General features: G+C 38.4%; 1 protein-coding gene across 3 annotated transcripts in view; it reads left to right on the forward strand.

Moving 5' to 3' along the window:
* Positions 1-16138, forward strand: part of SLC16A1 (solute carrier family 16 member 1) — a 39756-nt gene that overhangs the window by 20967 nt on the left and 2651 nt on the right. For all 3 annotated transcript variants that reach the window (XM_023640197.2, XM_070266156.1, NM_001081791.3), the window contains 3 exons: positions 4528-4787; positions 9214-9357; positions 13474-14340. In XM_023640197.2, coding sequence (XP_023495965.1) covers positions 4571-4787; positions 9214-9357; positions 13474-14340 — 1228 coding nt within the window. In that variant the 5' untranslated portion in view covers positions 4528-4570. The remainder of the gene's footprint in view (positions 1-4527; positions 4788-9213; positions 9358-13473; positions 14341-16138) is intronic.

Consider the following 16138-nt stretch of genomic DNA (forward strand, 5'->3'; position numbering starts at 1 on the left):
ATGCTTATGGAGTCAGTGGCTTTCTGGTTATAGAAGGAAGAGCAGGTCTGTTGGTGGCCTGAGTAGTGCTTTGGAAAGCTTCTTGTGTCCAGGGGAATAAATGTGGGAGTCTAGGGCCAAGAGTGAGAGCTCTGGTAAAATCCTTTTCTTTTGGGTTGGGATCCTAAAGAGCTGTGCTGTAGGACTAAGGGTGAATTGGAGGTAAACTAGCCCTCAAATGAACTGCAACCTAATTTCAAGTCATCTGGATGGGCAGAATATCTAGATCCTTAAAACATTCTTAGAGAGAGTCTGGGTTTATATAGCCCTAGGTAAATGAAAATCATGACTGGAGAAAGAAAATATCCTAGGCCCAAATTGTTAGCACAGAGAGACAAAAGGATGGAAAACACCGAAGAGAAAGAGAGTAGATACCATGGGAAGGTCCAGCTCACATCCGGTTGGAGTCTCAGAGGAGTGGAAAGAAGGAATGAGGAAGAACCAATATTTGAAGACATAGTGACTGAAAGTTTTTCAAAACCTATAGGAATTCTGTTTTGTCAGCATGATTATCTGTTAATTGTGTAATCTGTATTTTCTCAGCAGGTTTTTTGTTTTTTTTTCAGATAATTTTCTTTATCTTGTTGGGTTTCCTCAAAGTGTAGGTTCATATTATTCATTGAATCTGGAATATCCTTAGCCATTAACCCTTGAAAATTGCCTCTTTCCCACTCTCTCCATTCTCTTCTTTCAAAGTCCCATTAGATATGCTAATCTTCCCATTCTAAACTCCATGTTTCTAAACCTTTCTCTTATAGCTTCAGAATAAAGCTCTCCCCTGACAGCTGCTTTCTTCAGACCTGTCCTCCAGGTTCTCTGTCTCTTTCCAGCTATGTTCAGTCTGCTGGTTAACCAATTATTAATTTCATTGAGTATACTTTTCATGTTTCTCAAAGTTCTGTTTGAAATCAGCTAGTTTTTTAAATAGTATTTTGTGTTTGGTGGGATGTTTTTTCTGGTTTTGTGTCTTTAATGGTTTATTTCATGCTTTTAACCATCTTAAATATCCTGTGTCCAATATCTGTGGTTCTTGAGTATCTAATCCAGCTGTGTTATATTGGCTTTACTTCACTCATGGTTAATTGATTCTTGATATGTTTTGAAATTTTAGCCTGTCAGCTTATCTTTGGCAAGGTTTTGTCTGTGAGAAATGCTTGCTGGCAAAATCAAACATAATATATCTCTGGAAGAACAACAGAAGTTTTCCCAGACATAAGCATAAGCCCACACAGGCCTGTAGTTGTGAATTCTCGGGAGTCTTCTGTCCTCTTCCTTTTCCTCTTCTTTCCTGTAACCATCCAGATAGCCAAGACAGAAGTTTGCCTGCCATCTCCTTTTGCTTCTGTATCATCTCCCTGTGCCACTGAACAGATTTTATCTCCTTTGTCACTGTCCTTGGACTATTTTGGTTTTGATCAGCTTTATTTAGGTATGAGTTACATACAATAAAATTTGCCAATTTTAAATGTACAATTCGATGAGTAATTATTGCCACAATTATAATAATAGAGCATTTCCATGGCCCTTTGGAGCCAGCCTCCTCTCCCCAACCCCTGATCTGTTTTCTATTGCTAGAAGTTTGCCTTTTCTAGAACCTAATGTAAATGTAACCATACAGAGTAGTTTTATGTCTAGCTTGTCTTCACTTATTGCTTTTGTGATTCATCCATGTTCATGGCATGCATCAGTAGTTTGTTGCTTTTTATTGCTGAGTAGTATTCCATTATATGGCTATACCAGATTTGTTTATCCATTTACTTGTTGATGGTCATTTGGGTTATTTTCACTTTGGGGCTATTATGAATAAAGCTACTAGAGAATTCTTATATAAGACTTTGTGAGGATGTATGTTTTCATTTCTCTTGAATAATACCTAGGGGTATAATGGCTGTGTTATATGTTAAATGTATATTTAACTTTATAAGGAATTGCCAAAATGTTTTCCAACCAGCTGTACCACATTGCTTTACCACCAGCAATGTGAGAGTTCCATTTGCTTCATATCCTCACCAACTCTTGGTATTACCAGTCTTAATTTTTGTCATTCTAGTAGGTAAGTATTAGTTTCTCATCATGATTTCAATTTGCATTTCACGAGCGACTAACAATTTTGAGCATTTTTTTCGTGTACTTCGTCATTCGTTTGTCTTCTTTGGTAAAGTATCTGTTGAACTGTTTTGCTAGTTTTTAATTAGATTCTTTATCGTTTTGCTATTGAGCCATAAAAGGTCTTTTTATGTTTTGGACACATTTTTTGTTGGATATATATTTTGTATATATTTTCTCCCAATCTGCAGCTTAAAATCCAATTTATAAACTTTTTATTAATTTTTTTATTTTATTTATTTTTTTTAAAGATTGGCACCTGAGCTAACAACTATTGCCAATCTTTTTTTTTTTTTTTCCCGCTTTTTCTCCCCAAATCCTCCCAGTATATATGGTTGTATATTTTAGTTGTGGGTCCTTCTAGTTGTGGCATGTGGGATGCCACCTCAACATGGCCTGATGAGCGGTGCCATTTCCACACCCAGGATCTGAACCAGCGAAACCCTGGGCCGCCAAAGCGGAGCACATGAACTTAACCACTCAGCCACGGGGCTGGCCCCTATAAACTTTTTAATAAAAGTGCAGTTATGTGCCTTCAGAAATCTTTGCCTAATTTAAATACTGAGTCTTTCAAACCAAGAGGATGGGTTATCTATTTAGTTTAATTTCTTAGTAATATTTTATAATTTTCAGAGTACACGTCTTATACATCGTTTGTCAGATTTATCCCTATTCAGTTTTTTTTATGCTATTGTAAGTGGTATTTTTCCAAATTTCAGAGTTTGATTGTTCATTGCTCATTTATAGAAAGACAGTTGATTCCTGTTTTTTAATCTTGTATCCTGAGACATAGTTAAATTCATTTTAGTTCTAGTACCTTTTTTGTATGTTCCTTGGCGTTGCCTCCATAGACGATTATGTCATCTGTGAGTAAAGATAATTTTACTTCTTCCTTTCTAGTCTTTATGTCTTTCATTTCTTTTTCTTGCCTACATGCACTGGCTAGAACCTCTAGTACAATGTGGAGCAGAAGTGATGAAACCTGTATCTTTGCACTCAGGAAAACTTCCCCTGGGGCTGTTTCTTCCTATGCCTACAATGTCCATTGTCCTAAATCATATTTGCGGTGTTCAGATGGGTTGGAAGAAACAGTGTGTGGGAGTTGACTACTACACTATGAAGCTAGATTTGTGTTTTAGACTAAAGAGTGTTGTAGCCAAGAGTGAGCTGGTCATCTCTGGCCTGTTTTTATTGCTGTAATATACTCTGAGTGGAGATAATTTGAAATGGACATGCGAACATATGATTGCAGGATGAGTTGTAATATAAGGTGGAAGTTGGCTTTAAATAAATTAAAGGAGACCTTCATGAGAAAACAGGTAAGACAACCACTACTCACTCACTCCCATCTTCTCCTTATTCATAATCTAATAGGAAGTTTCATTTTCTAACCGCGCTATTCATTAGTACTAGGTGGCTTTAAGAAAAGGCATAATCTTGGGGCCGGCCTGTTGGTGCAGCGGTTAAGTTTGCACGTTCCACTGTGGCAGCCCAGGGTTCACCAGTTCAGATCCCAGGTGCAGACCTACGCATCACGTGGCAAGCCATGCTGTGGCAGGTGTCTCACGTATAAAGTAGAGGAAGATGGGCACGGATGTTAGCTCAGGGCCAGTCTTCCTCAAAAAAAACGGAGGGGGATAATCTTTGATTCGAAACTATCATCTTTTGACATCAGAGTTCAATTTGCGAGTTTAACTCTATTGACTTACTGTTGTGTAGGAGTTTTTCTTGTCTTATAATGGAAAAAATACCTTGATCAAAGCAATTAGATAGATAAAAGGAAACTTTTCTGAGAAACTTTTCCAGCCCATTAAATGAAATTCTTGTGTGTTCAGAATGATCTTCTGTATTACAAATTGCTCCATATTTAGTGAGTCAGGTACCTGCTTCCTAATACTTTGTCAGCATGTGAGTAGGAGAAAGTATAAAGAAAGTAAGCATTGAAGAGTACGTGCTTCAATGGGAAAAACTTCTAACATCTCTCTTAGAACCTGAAACTTTTATAGGCTATGTGTTACGTGAATTTTGCGAGAAGGTAGGTCAAACGAGGCATTTAGTTATTTATGGTAATTTGAGGCATTATATTAACTGCTAAACCAAATAGGTTTATTTGAAATACAAAGGCTACATTTATTGAAAAGAGTTTATTTCAGTTATGGTTTCCTAAATGGTGAGGAGCTATTTTCCTTTTAGCTACTAAAAACTGGGCAATATAATGGCTCTAAAACTTTTTCTGATAATGTCCTTAGAAGATAATGTCTATTGGACAAGTAACATTGAAAAACAATTCAGTTACATGAGAGCTAGGTGTAAAGGGTGGAAGTCCTTTGTTGTTGGGGGTGCTTTATTGTTGACACGCTGTTTTAATTTTATGTCTTTCAGATATTTGGATTTTAACTGCATTTGGAATTCATCTACACTTAAAATGCCACCGGCGGTTGGAGGTCCAGTTGGATACACTCCCCCAGATGGAGGCTGGGGGTGGGCAGTGGTAGTTGGAGCTTTCATTTCCATTGGTTTCTCTTATGCATTTCCAAAATCAATTACTGTGTTTTTCAAAGAAATCGAAAGTATATTCAATGCCACCACCAGTGAAGTGTCATGGATATCCTCCATCATGTTGGCTGTCATGTATGGTGGAGGTAAGTACCCCCTGAGGCCTGCTGTTTTAATTTTCATTAAGCAGCCAAAGGCTCTGAATTAGCTAACTTTATTTTCTTTCTCGGTGAGGAAGATTTGCTCTGGGCTAACATCTGCCAGTCTTCTATCTTGTATGAGGGATACTTCACAGCATGGCTGATGAGTGAAGTGGGTCCATGCCTGGGATCTAGACCTGGGTCACCAAAGTGGAGCGTGTGGAACTTTAACCACTCAGCCACGAGGCTAGCCCCAATTTTTTTTTTTTAACGTCTTATTCAGTGAGTTTTGGAATGTTATGTCTTGAAGCTTTATGTTTAGAGTCACGTTTTTCAATCCTGTTAACAATGGCAACTGAACAGCATAGTTCAAAGTCTCAGGTGAAATCTTTTCATGGTGTTAGAATTAAAGAACTGAAAAAAATCTCCCCCTTATTCCTTGTGATGTTATTAGTCCTAAAAGCATTTCAGCTGCACCTTAAATTTAAGTTTTATCAATTTTTCCCTTCTGTTTTCTTTGACATGTGAAGGAGATGTGGAAAGTAAGTTGCTTACTTAACATCATTTATTTATTTAGTTTTTGAGGAAGATTAGCTCTGAGCTAACTACTGCCAATCCTCCTCTTTTTGCTGAGGAAGACTGGCCCTGAGGCATCCATGCCCATCTTCCTCTACTTTATACGTGGGACGCCTACCACAGCATGGCTTTTGCCAAGCGGTGCCATGTCCACACCCAGGATCCGAACTGGCAAACCCCGGGCCGCTGAGAAGCAGAATGTGCGCACTTAACTGCTGGGCCACCGGGCCAGCCCCTACTTAACATCATTTAAAATACTGTTTGTTTCACCTTGGAACATCAAATCACAATTTAACGTGTAAAAGTCAAAACCTACCATAATACTTAAAATACATAGTTGCTTAGCAGAGATTCTAAAGCCAAGTATATTATTTACTCGGATTGACAATGTCTCACATTGCTTATTTAGCCAAGCTTTTATTTCTATTAATCTTCTTTTTGGGTGGCAGTTTAGTATCTCAGATTATTTTCACATGTAGCTTTTTAATAGCTAGTAAAAAAAGATTCTATATTTCAACTGTAAAGCCTTAGCATTAGGCTTCTAACCTGGTAGCACGTTCAACCACTATTTATTAAGCCCCATGCACATGTTCCACATGAGGCTAGGTGTTGTGAGTGATAGAGAACAGTGATCCTGATCCTGGCCTTTGGGAAGTTTATGATCCTGTTGAGACAATAACATAAACTCATGAAACAAGAATAAGTAGTTGAAGTCACAGTTTCATTAAATACATAATTTTATTTGCACAGGAAGAACCAGGTGACCTGGTTGCCTTAGAGAGAGATAAACTGGGTGACTGGAACAGGAATGGGAAGACTTATTTTTCTCCACTGTATATCTTTTTGTGTCTTTTAAATTTTGAATGTTTGCCTGTTTTGTCTATTGAATTAAGTACTTTTTAAAAGAACACAAGTACTAAATGATAGTACTTAGAGTTTTTTGTAAGTTCAGAGAAATCAAAAGAGACTTTGGACATTATCTAGCTTCTGAGAGCCAATAATTTTGGAGGCTTTGAATTCCATCTACCAGGATTTCTAGGCAAGCTTTTACTATGATGGCTTGAAGAAATTGGTATAAAAATTATCCAGGTGCTCACTGTATTGTTAAGCTGACTACAAACCAGAGGTTCACATGTCACAGTTCCGAGCTGCCAAAGAGCTTGAGAGCCACTTTTTTTCCATCAAAAGTAAGTGATGTAAGTTGTTCTAATTGCACATGACACGTTCTTTTGGGAAAACAGTTCCTTCTTTGTCCTCACCCAGAGATAACTAGTACATTTCTCTGAATTTGTGTTATAACAGGCCTATAAACTGTACCCCTCTCTATTTTTAATGATAGCTAATTGGGGTCATCCTTCCTGAAATAACTCTGAAAGACAAATTGCCTACCATGAGCTTTGTGGCAGGATTTTTACTAAATGGGTTATTTTGTTTTGATTGGCTCCTAAGCGTATGTCCCATATGTCCCCTAAGAATTATCATCACTTTTATAACTGCCATAATCCTTTAACTTGTGCATTTGAGCTGCGCTCTCAACAGGAAGGTTTTGAGCTCTGAGTGGTTTAGTTTTCTTTTGTTACTGCTTTGGTTCAGAGGTACGTACTGATGCTTGTTAGAGTGTGAGTGTATGTTTTAGGGGAGGAGATCTTAGTTGCCACTCTTGTTTTTTTTAAACATGAAAGTGTAAATTTACATATTTCAGTTTCACAGTAAGGTCATCTTAACATTCCTACTTTAGAATTTAAAATACTGCAGACTTGTCAGCATTAACTTCTATTTTACAGAGTCAACAGTATGGCAGTATTTTGATCTTTGTAATTCTGACCCTACAAAATCTGTTTCATGACTAATTTATATGGAAATATTTTATGAATATTCTTTCAGTATTTAATTCTTTCATCTTATACTAGCTGTAATTCAAATTACTTCCAAACCAGCTGTGGCCTAATATTTTCATGAAGTGACTTAGAAGGTCAATGAAAATTTCTTTATGCATATCCTTGGTTAAGCCTGAAGTCTCTTCTGGCATTGAGTTCTTGACCCAGCCCAGTAGAGAGACTTGGTGCTCTGAAACACTAGGATATCTAAAGCTTGAATTCCTTCTTGCATGTTTATTATGTATGTATTTGTCATACATACCGTAATTTGATTTTGGTTCCCTGAGACCAGATCCTGTCCTTTTAGTCTTAGAACACCATACTGCAACTCTGAGTAGTAGTACTAGAATGTAAGTAACTGGGGAATTTTCCGCAGTATTTATAGAAATAGAATATGTCAACATATGATCAGTAGTATATTCTGAAGATGCACGTTTTATTTAAAAATAGACTCACTATCTTTTAGGGAGCTAAGTATGAATAAACAGAATAAGGTCAGAATTTACTGTGCTAATAGAAGAGAAACATGATTTGTATGTCTTCTCCTTTGTAATTTAGTTCCAAAAATACAGAGTCCATGAAATGGGGAGAAAACAGGCTGGGTTTGAAACTTGGTTCTCACCAGCTTCATGACTTTGCAAGTTCAAGCATCAGTTCTTTTCTTTGTGTCCCCTCCCTACTGATGCCTTGCAGTGACCCTTCCTCACTTCCAGTCATCTCCCTTAACCAGACAGACAAGTTATGGTGTCACGTAAACAGAGTCGTCGTTTCCACAAGTCCTTCTCTGTGAGATAGAAACATAAATATATAAATAAGTGAAATTCGGTGAATGTCATTCAATTTGTAATCAGCAAATATCGTTAGCGTACTTAAGAGTTGTGTTACAACTTTTTCAGTACTTTGGGTAAGACTTTCTTATAATTAAGACGTATAAATTTAGAAAAGGAGAATTACATATTATACCTATATGTAGCAAGTAAGGAGGGGCCATTTGATTTTTTGTGTTTGAAAACTGATAGACAAAATGCATAAAATCTTTTTCTTCTTCCCGATCCTTATAATATTTCAGTTTTTATTTGGTTTCTTCTCTCACATTCAAGAAAAACTGATTTTTTTTTTTTTTTTGAGGAAGATCAGCCCTGAGCTAACTGCTGCCAATCCTCCTCTTTTTTTGCTGAGAAAGACTGGCCCTGAGCTAACATCCATGCCCATCTTCCTCTACTTTATATGTGGGACGCCTACCACAGCATGGTGTGCCAAGCAGTGCCGTGTCCGCACCTGGGATCCGAACTGGTGAACCCCAGGCCGCCAAAGTAGAACGTGCGCACTTAACTGCTGTGCCACCAGGCTGGCCCCTGATTATTTTGTATGCTGTGGAAATTTAATCTGGTTTTCTTAGATAACATTCCATTTCCTATCCTCTTGAGTTAGACCCAAGGATATTTTGACTATTATATGACTTAATCTTCTCCTACAAGCATTTTTTGCACAGTATGGCTACCACGAAACAGTAATATAGGCCTGCAACCAGGTTAATTCTAGAAGACATATTCAATTCAATATCTGAGATATCTAAATGTAACTGGGACCAGTTCTTTTGTTCTGTTTTAAATTTAGATGTCATAATTGCAAAGCTACTTAAACTTGGAAAAAATAATTATGCATTTTTGTCTTTCTTCTTTTTTAAAAATATGAAACAAACCACATTTATGGCAATGTGTAAATAATGCTCTAAAATCATTTCGTCATGTCACTGTGCCTGTTCAAAAATTAAAACAGAGCAAACTACTCAATAAATGTTGATCATATCCGGGATACATCAAGGAACCTGTGAACATCCATTACCAAGGTGTTTTCAGCCTACCCTGCCTTATATATCTGTTTATTTTGGAGGACTTGTCATAGTGTCACTAATGCCTTGTGTAGATTTGAGGGGGTGGGCCTTTCTTCTGACTACTAAAGTTTTGGTTATCTCCTAGGTCCTATCAGCAGTATCCTGGTGAATAAATATGGCAGTCGTCCAATCATGATTCTTGGCGGCTGCTTGTCAGGCAGTGGCCTGATTGCGGCTTCTTTCTGTAACACTGTGCAGGAACTTTACTTGTGTATCGGTGTCATTGGAGGTGAGTTACTGTTGATGCATTTTCAAGCGTTAATTTATTGATGGCTATTTGCTATTCCCTGGCATTCATCTTTCAGATCTTTTGAGTAAAAATTCCTTCCTTATAGAAATTACTTGATTATCATTTTGAAAAACTGGCAATACATTAAGAGTACTAGAAAAGCAAACTTTTAAAGATTTTATTTTTCCTTTTTCTCCCCAAAGCCCTGCAGTACATAGTTGTATATTCTAGGTGTGGGTCCTTCTAGTTGTGGCATGTGGGATGCCGCCTCAGCATGGCTTGATGAGCGGTGCCATGTCTGCACCCAGGATCTGAACTGGTGAAACCCTGGGCTGCCGAAGCAGAGCACGTGAACGTAACCACTCAGCCATGAGGCCGGCCCCTAGAAAAGCACACTTTTAAAGAAATTGCTGTCATAGAGTAGGTGTTTGTTGCTTGTTAAATGAATGAATGAATTGGAAGAGATGATTGAATCCTTTGTCCTAAGAATAGTCAGTGGTGGTAGATAAAATGTGTATGGCAACTTGTTGCAAGGGTGGTCATTGTTTATTATTCTCTCTCATTACCTCTTCCTCCCACAGGGAGTAGGCTTCTATCGGAGCAGGAGAGAGTGTTAAACAGAAAGCAGGAATTATCTGGTAGGATGTCTAGATACATTACTGAGGCATAGAGGATTCACTTGGTAATCCCCCCTCCCCTTTTTTCAATAGCCAAATTAGAGTAATGAACTCCTGATGGATATAACAAGTAAAGATTACTCAGAATTCACAATTCAGGTACTATCACTATTAACATCTTGATGCATATCCTTCCAAACTTTTGTCTATGCACAAGCATATAACCTTTTTTTAGAACAAAAAAGGATCAGATTATGTATAATGTTTTGTAACTAGTTTCTTCACCTAACAATATATCATGAACATCTTTCCATGTCATTAAATATTCTGGTGGATAACATTTTTTAAATCTCTGTTATTCCATTGAACACACGTATACTATAATTTTATTTGACCTGTCTTAGTTAATTGTTGAATATTTAGGGCTTTTTTTTTTTTTACATTTTTTTAGTATTGAGAAACTGTATTGCATTGTAGTCCTTTGTGAACGTGAATATTTTCTTAGGATAAATTTGTAAAAGTGGAACTGCTATGTTTTTAAATATATATATAAACTAAATTTCCCTCCAGAAAGGTTATACTCATTTATAGTTCCACCACAATATATGAGAGAGGATACCCTTGACAACAATGGGATAGTATATTTTCTAATCATTGTCAGTTTAACAGATGAAGAGTATCTCCTGGTTTTAATTTCCTCTCTTTGATTATTAGGAAAGTAAATATATATGTTTGTGGCTATGTATTTTTTTGTTTTTGTTTTTGTTTTTGTTTTACAAAATGCTTATTGACTACTTTGGTGTATTCATTTTCTTATTTAAGAATAACATGTAATAACTTTACATGTTAAATTATTCTTTTGCATAAGACACAGTTAATTTTCCAAATTCGTTTTTTCATATTTAATTGTGGTAAAATACACATAACGTAAAATTTACCCTCTTAAACATTTTGATTTATTGATTGATTTATTTTTGAGAAAGATTACCTCTGAGCTAACTGCTGCCAATCCTCCTCTTTTTGCTGAGGAAGACTGGCCCTAAGCTAACATCTGTACTCATCTTCCTCTACTTTCTGTGTGGAACACCTACCACAGCATGGCTTGCCACGCAGTGCCATGTCTGCACCCAGGATCCGAACTGGCGAACCCTGGGCCACCAAAGCAGAACGTGTGTGCTTAACCGCTGGGCCACCGGACTGGCCCCTGTTAAACATTTTTAAGTGTTCACTTCAGTGGTATTAAGTATACTCACAGTGTTGTGCAACCATCACCACCATCCATCTCCAGAACTCTTTTCATCTGGCAAAACTGAAACTCTATACCCATTAAACAGTAATTCCCCATCCTCCCATCCCCCTGGAGAACCTGGCCAACTACCATTATACTTTCTGTCTCTATGAATTTGACAACTCTAAATCCCTCATATAAGTGGAATCATACAGTTTTTTGTCTTTTCGTGACTGGCTAATTAACTCAGTGTGATGTCCTCAAGGTTCATCCATGTTATAGCATATATCAAAATGTCCTTCCTTTTTAGGGCTGAATAATATTCCATTGTATGTATATATCGCATGTTATTTATCCATTCATCTGCTGATGGATGCTTGAATTGCCTCTGTCTTTTAGATATTATGAATGATGCTGCTGTGAACATAGGTGTACAAATATCTATTCCCGATAATTTTTTGCTATTGAATTTTGTTTGAAAAAAAGTGAATTTAGTCTTTTTCTACTTTTTTCCCCTCATTAAATGTCTATAATTTTCAGGTATTCAAAACTCTTGTATGATTTCTGTCTAGTGTGTTATTCTTAGTTCTCCTCTCCAAGATTATGAAAATATTTACCTACTTTCTTAAATACCCCCCTTTTTTACATTTAAAACTTCTGGATGGATGACAATATTTGACATAAAATGAGAAGAAAGAAATATAACTGTTCCCACATGGTTAGTTGTTCATTTGCTCTTTTATTCATTCATCAAATATTTATTGAGCAACAACCATATCTATGTTGGATGCTGTGGGGATAGAGCAGCAAGTCAGGCAAAGTCATGTTCTTTAATGGGAGGAGGCAGACAGTACTACTCACAAATATATGAATAAATAAGGAAAGTATCAAGTAGTGATAAATGCTATACAAAGCCTCAAAACAAAGTGTTCTGACAGGGAAGGACTGGATAGTCAAGGCAGGTGAGGGCTCGTTGAAGAGATGGCTTTAATAGAGATCTGAGTAACAGCAGAGAAGTAGCTTTGTGAAAATCTAGGGGAACAGACCCTAAGTCAGCAGCATGCTTATTAGCGCAGATGGGAATGGTCTGGTATGAGATCAGGGAGGGAGGTAAGGGGAAAGGTATGGATAGGAAGCCATTAGCAGGTTTGGAATAGGGGAGTGAGCTACTCTGGTTTATTGGTTTAAGCCTCTCTGAATAACTGAAACATAAATAGTAGGGAGCAAGAGGCCTCCAGAGGAGAACATCTGGAAGTTATTGGACTATTTACTTATACTAGCACTATTTATCAAATAATTCTTTCAGCAGTAATTTGAAATGTCACTTTTATCTTACATTAAGTGTTTATGTATGTTTCAGGTCTGTTCCTGGACATTCTGTCTACTTTCATCCATCAGTATTTACCTATTGCTCAGTCAGAGCCACACTGTTCTAATGACTGTACCTTCCATTTAAGTATCTGTTGTAGTTAGTCCCACTCTTCCCCCTGCACCACCAAAAATTTCCTGGTTGACCCCCATGTATTTGTTCACTAAGTATGTTTTAGAGTCATTTTACTTCATCTCCAAAACGAAATCCACTGACATTTTCATTGGAATCACATTAAATTAGTGCATTCATTTGGAGAGTATTGACGTCCTGACAATGTTGTGTTTTATTATCCAAAAACTTTGTGTGGGTGTCCTTTTTAATTCACCAACGCTTCAGGAAAGTAACACAGTTGTAGGTATGTAAATTATACATTTTTTGGGTTTTGGTACTGTTGTAAAAGGAATAAATTGTATTGCATTTTCTGTTGTAAAAGTCTTTTCTATTAGATAACTGTCTACTCCATGATCTTCTATGGTTTTAATCCTTCAGGTAATTTTGGTAAATTTGACTAATACACAGTTATTTGTTCAAATAATATAAACAAAAATAATAAAAATAACTAACATTTATTGACTGCTTACTACATGCCAGGCACCTGTTCTAAGTGCTTTACTCACAACAGTGCTACGCGCCTGTTTTCCACATTAGGAAATAGTCACAGGAGGGTCAACGTGTCTGACATCACTACACAGCCAATAAGTGGTGATGCTGAGATTTGAACCCACGTAGTCTGGTTTTAGAGTCCACGCTTTAAACCGCCACTCAATCTAATAACGAAGATTTTGTCTCCTTTCCATTATTTATACCTCCTATTTTAATTTCTTTGTCTGGTTAAGTAATTCCTTTTCTATTTCTGATTTTTATTACAGTATGTGATTATTTTTTCCTCTCCACCCCAGGTCTTGGGCTTGCCTTCAACTTGAATCCGGCTCTGACCATGATTGGCAAGTATTTCTACAAGAGGCGACCCTTGGCAAATGGACTAGCCATGGCAGGCAGCCCTGTGTTCCTGTCTACCCTGGCCCCCCTCAATCAGGCTTTCTTCGGTATCTTTGGCTGGAGAGGAAGCTTCCTAATTCTTGGGGGCTTCCTATTAAACTGCTGTGTGGCTGGAGCCCTGATGCGGCCAATAGGGCCCAAGCCAACCAATGCAAAGAAAGAGAGGTCTAAAGAATCCCTTCAGGAAGCCGGAAAACCTGATGCACAAAAAGGGGCAGGTGATGCAAATACAGATCTTATTGGAGGATACCCCAAGGAGGAGAAACAGTCAGTCTTCCAAACAATTAATAAATTCCTGGACTTATCCCTGTTCACACACAGAGGCTTCTTGCTATACCTCTCTGGAAATGTGCTCATGTTTTTTGGACTATTTACTCCTTTAGTCTTTCTTAGTAATTATGGCAAGAGTCAGCATTACTCTAGTGAGAAGTCCGCCTTCCTTCTTTCCATTCTGGCTTTTGTCGACATGGTAGCCAGACCTTCTATGGGACTTGTAGCCAACACAAAGTGGATAAGACCTCGAGTTCAGTATTTCTTTGCTGCTTCTATCGTTGCAAATGGAGTGTGTCATCTGCTAGCACCTTTATCCTCCAGCTATATTGGGTTCTGTGTCTATGCGGGATTCTTTGGATTTGCATTTGGGTGGCTCAGCTCCGTATTGTTTGAAACACTGATGGACCTTGTTGGACCTCAGAGGTTCTCCAGCGCTGTGGGATTGGTGACCATTGTGGAATGCTGTCCTGTCCTGCTGGGGCCACCACTTTTAGGTACAGTATGTCTTCCTACTTCTGAGGTTCTGTTAGCATGAAACACGCATAGAAGATTGGGAAGGTGATAGAAGGCAGAGATCAGTGAGCCGCTTGATGGCGGAGAGCAAGTCTTTCTCATTTCTGTACCCTTAATGCTGGCACAATGCTTGGCACAGCTTAATTGCTCAAATACTTATGGAATTGAATTAAAATGAAGCTGAAAGGAGAATCAAAAATTGTTACAAACTTAAGTATTTATTAAAATAATTTTTTCTGGAGCTGGCCTGGCCGAGTGGTTAAGTTTGGGTGCTCTGCTGCAGCAGCCCAGGGTTTTGCTGGTTGGGATCCTGGGTGTAGACGTGGCACCGCTCATCAGGCCATGTTGAGGCAGCGTCCCACAGAGCACAACCAGAAGGACCCACAACTAGAACCTACAACTATGTACTGGGGGCTTTGGAAAGAAGAAGAAAAAAATAGAAGAAGATTGGCAACAGATGTGTTAGCTCACGTGCCAATCTTTAAAAAAATAATTTTTTCTGATCATAAAACTAACATGTTCATTGTTGAAAAATGTATAATATACACTCCACCTTTAAAATACTGTTGGTGATTTCCCTTTAATTGTGCAATTTATCTCAGTAGTAATATATAAAATACTAACAGTAGCTGCCAGGTGAGGGCTCAGGTGTACCAGGGACTGTCCTAGTCGTTTTACGCATCCTGCCATAGCTCCCGAGTCTGAGGGAGCACTGTTAGTGTCCCCGTTTTGTAAATGAAGAAGTAGAGCCTTCTAAAAGTGAAATAACTTGCCCAAGATCATACTGCTAGTAAGTGGCCATAAAACTTGGTGGATTATTCTCTAAGAATACCAGATTGTTTACTCTTTTAAATTATTATTAATACAAATTACGATAATCGTTTGGATTTCCTCTGGATATGACTCGTGCTTTTGAGATTGTGCATGATAAGGGAAGGAAGGATACAGAAAGAAGATCCACCACCGACTTTTCCACACTCCCCCACCCTGTCTCCTCCCTCTTCCCAGTGAGATTCCACTCCTGTCAGTTTTCACCTCCTAAACCTCTTGCTAATCTGCCCGTTTTCTCCGTCACAACAGCTCCTACCTCCTACCTGGGCTGCTGCTCACAGTAGCCTTCTGACTGGTTTACCCAGACCCACTCTCGCTCTTCTTCAGTCTCCTAGGACTCTCCAGTTCAGAACTCTTAGAATGTTTTTAGAACTCTCCAGTTGGTTCCATTGTTCTCAAGGTGAAGATCAGATTCCCTAATGTGGTCTCCAGGGCCCCGCGTGGCCTGGCCCACCTCTCTCCTGCCTCACTTCCCACCACTCGCCTTTTGCTCTCTCTGCTCCCACACCCGGCCCTTCTTCCTTCCCGCTCACGCCCTGTGCTTCCTCCTACCACCTGCCTTTACAGTTGCTCTTCTCTGCCTGGATTCTTTCCCCACCCCCTTTCTCCTGGACAGCTGTCCTCCTGGAAGTCTCAGCTTAGTGTACACTTTAAGAGAAGCCTTCCTGACCCTCCCTGCTGCTCCCAACCCCCTGTTTTGTTTTCAGACCCTCCTTGTAGCCTTTGTCAGGGTTTGTGTAAGTATTTGATTAACATTTCTCTTCTCCACTGAACTGTGGCTGTTATCTCCTTTGCTTGCCCTTATCCTAGCAGAGCCAGTGATGGTGTTTGTAGGGCTCAATAAATATAGCTGAGTGACTGGTGCCCTGAGTTAGAAAACCATATGGAATCATGTTTGAATTGCTTATATTAAGCCCTTCATAGATGTAGAGTTTTCCAGAGTTTTTA

This window comes from Equus caballus, chromosome 5 (genome assembly GCF_041296265.1).
Source record: "Equus caballus isolate H_3958 breed thoroughbred chromosome 5, TB-T2T, whole genome shotgun sequence".
Taxonomy (NCBI): Eukaryota; Metazoa; Chordata; class Mammalia; order Perissodactyla; family Equidae; genus Equus; species Equus caballus.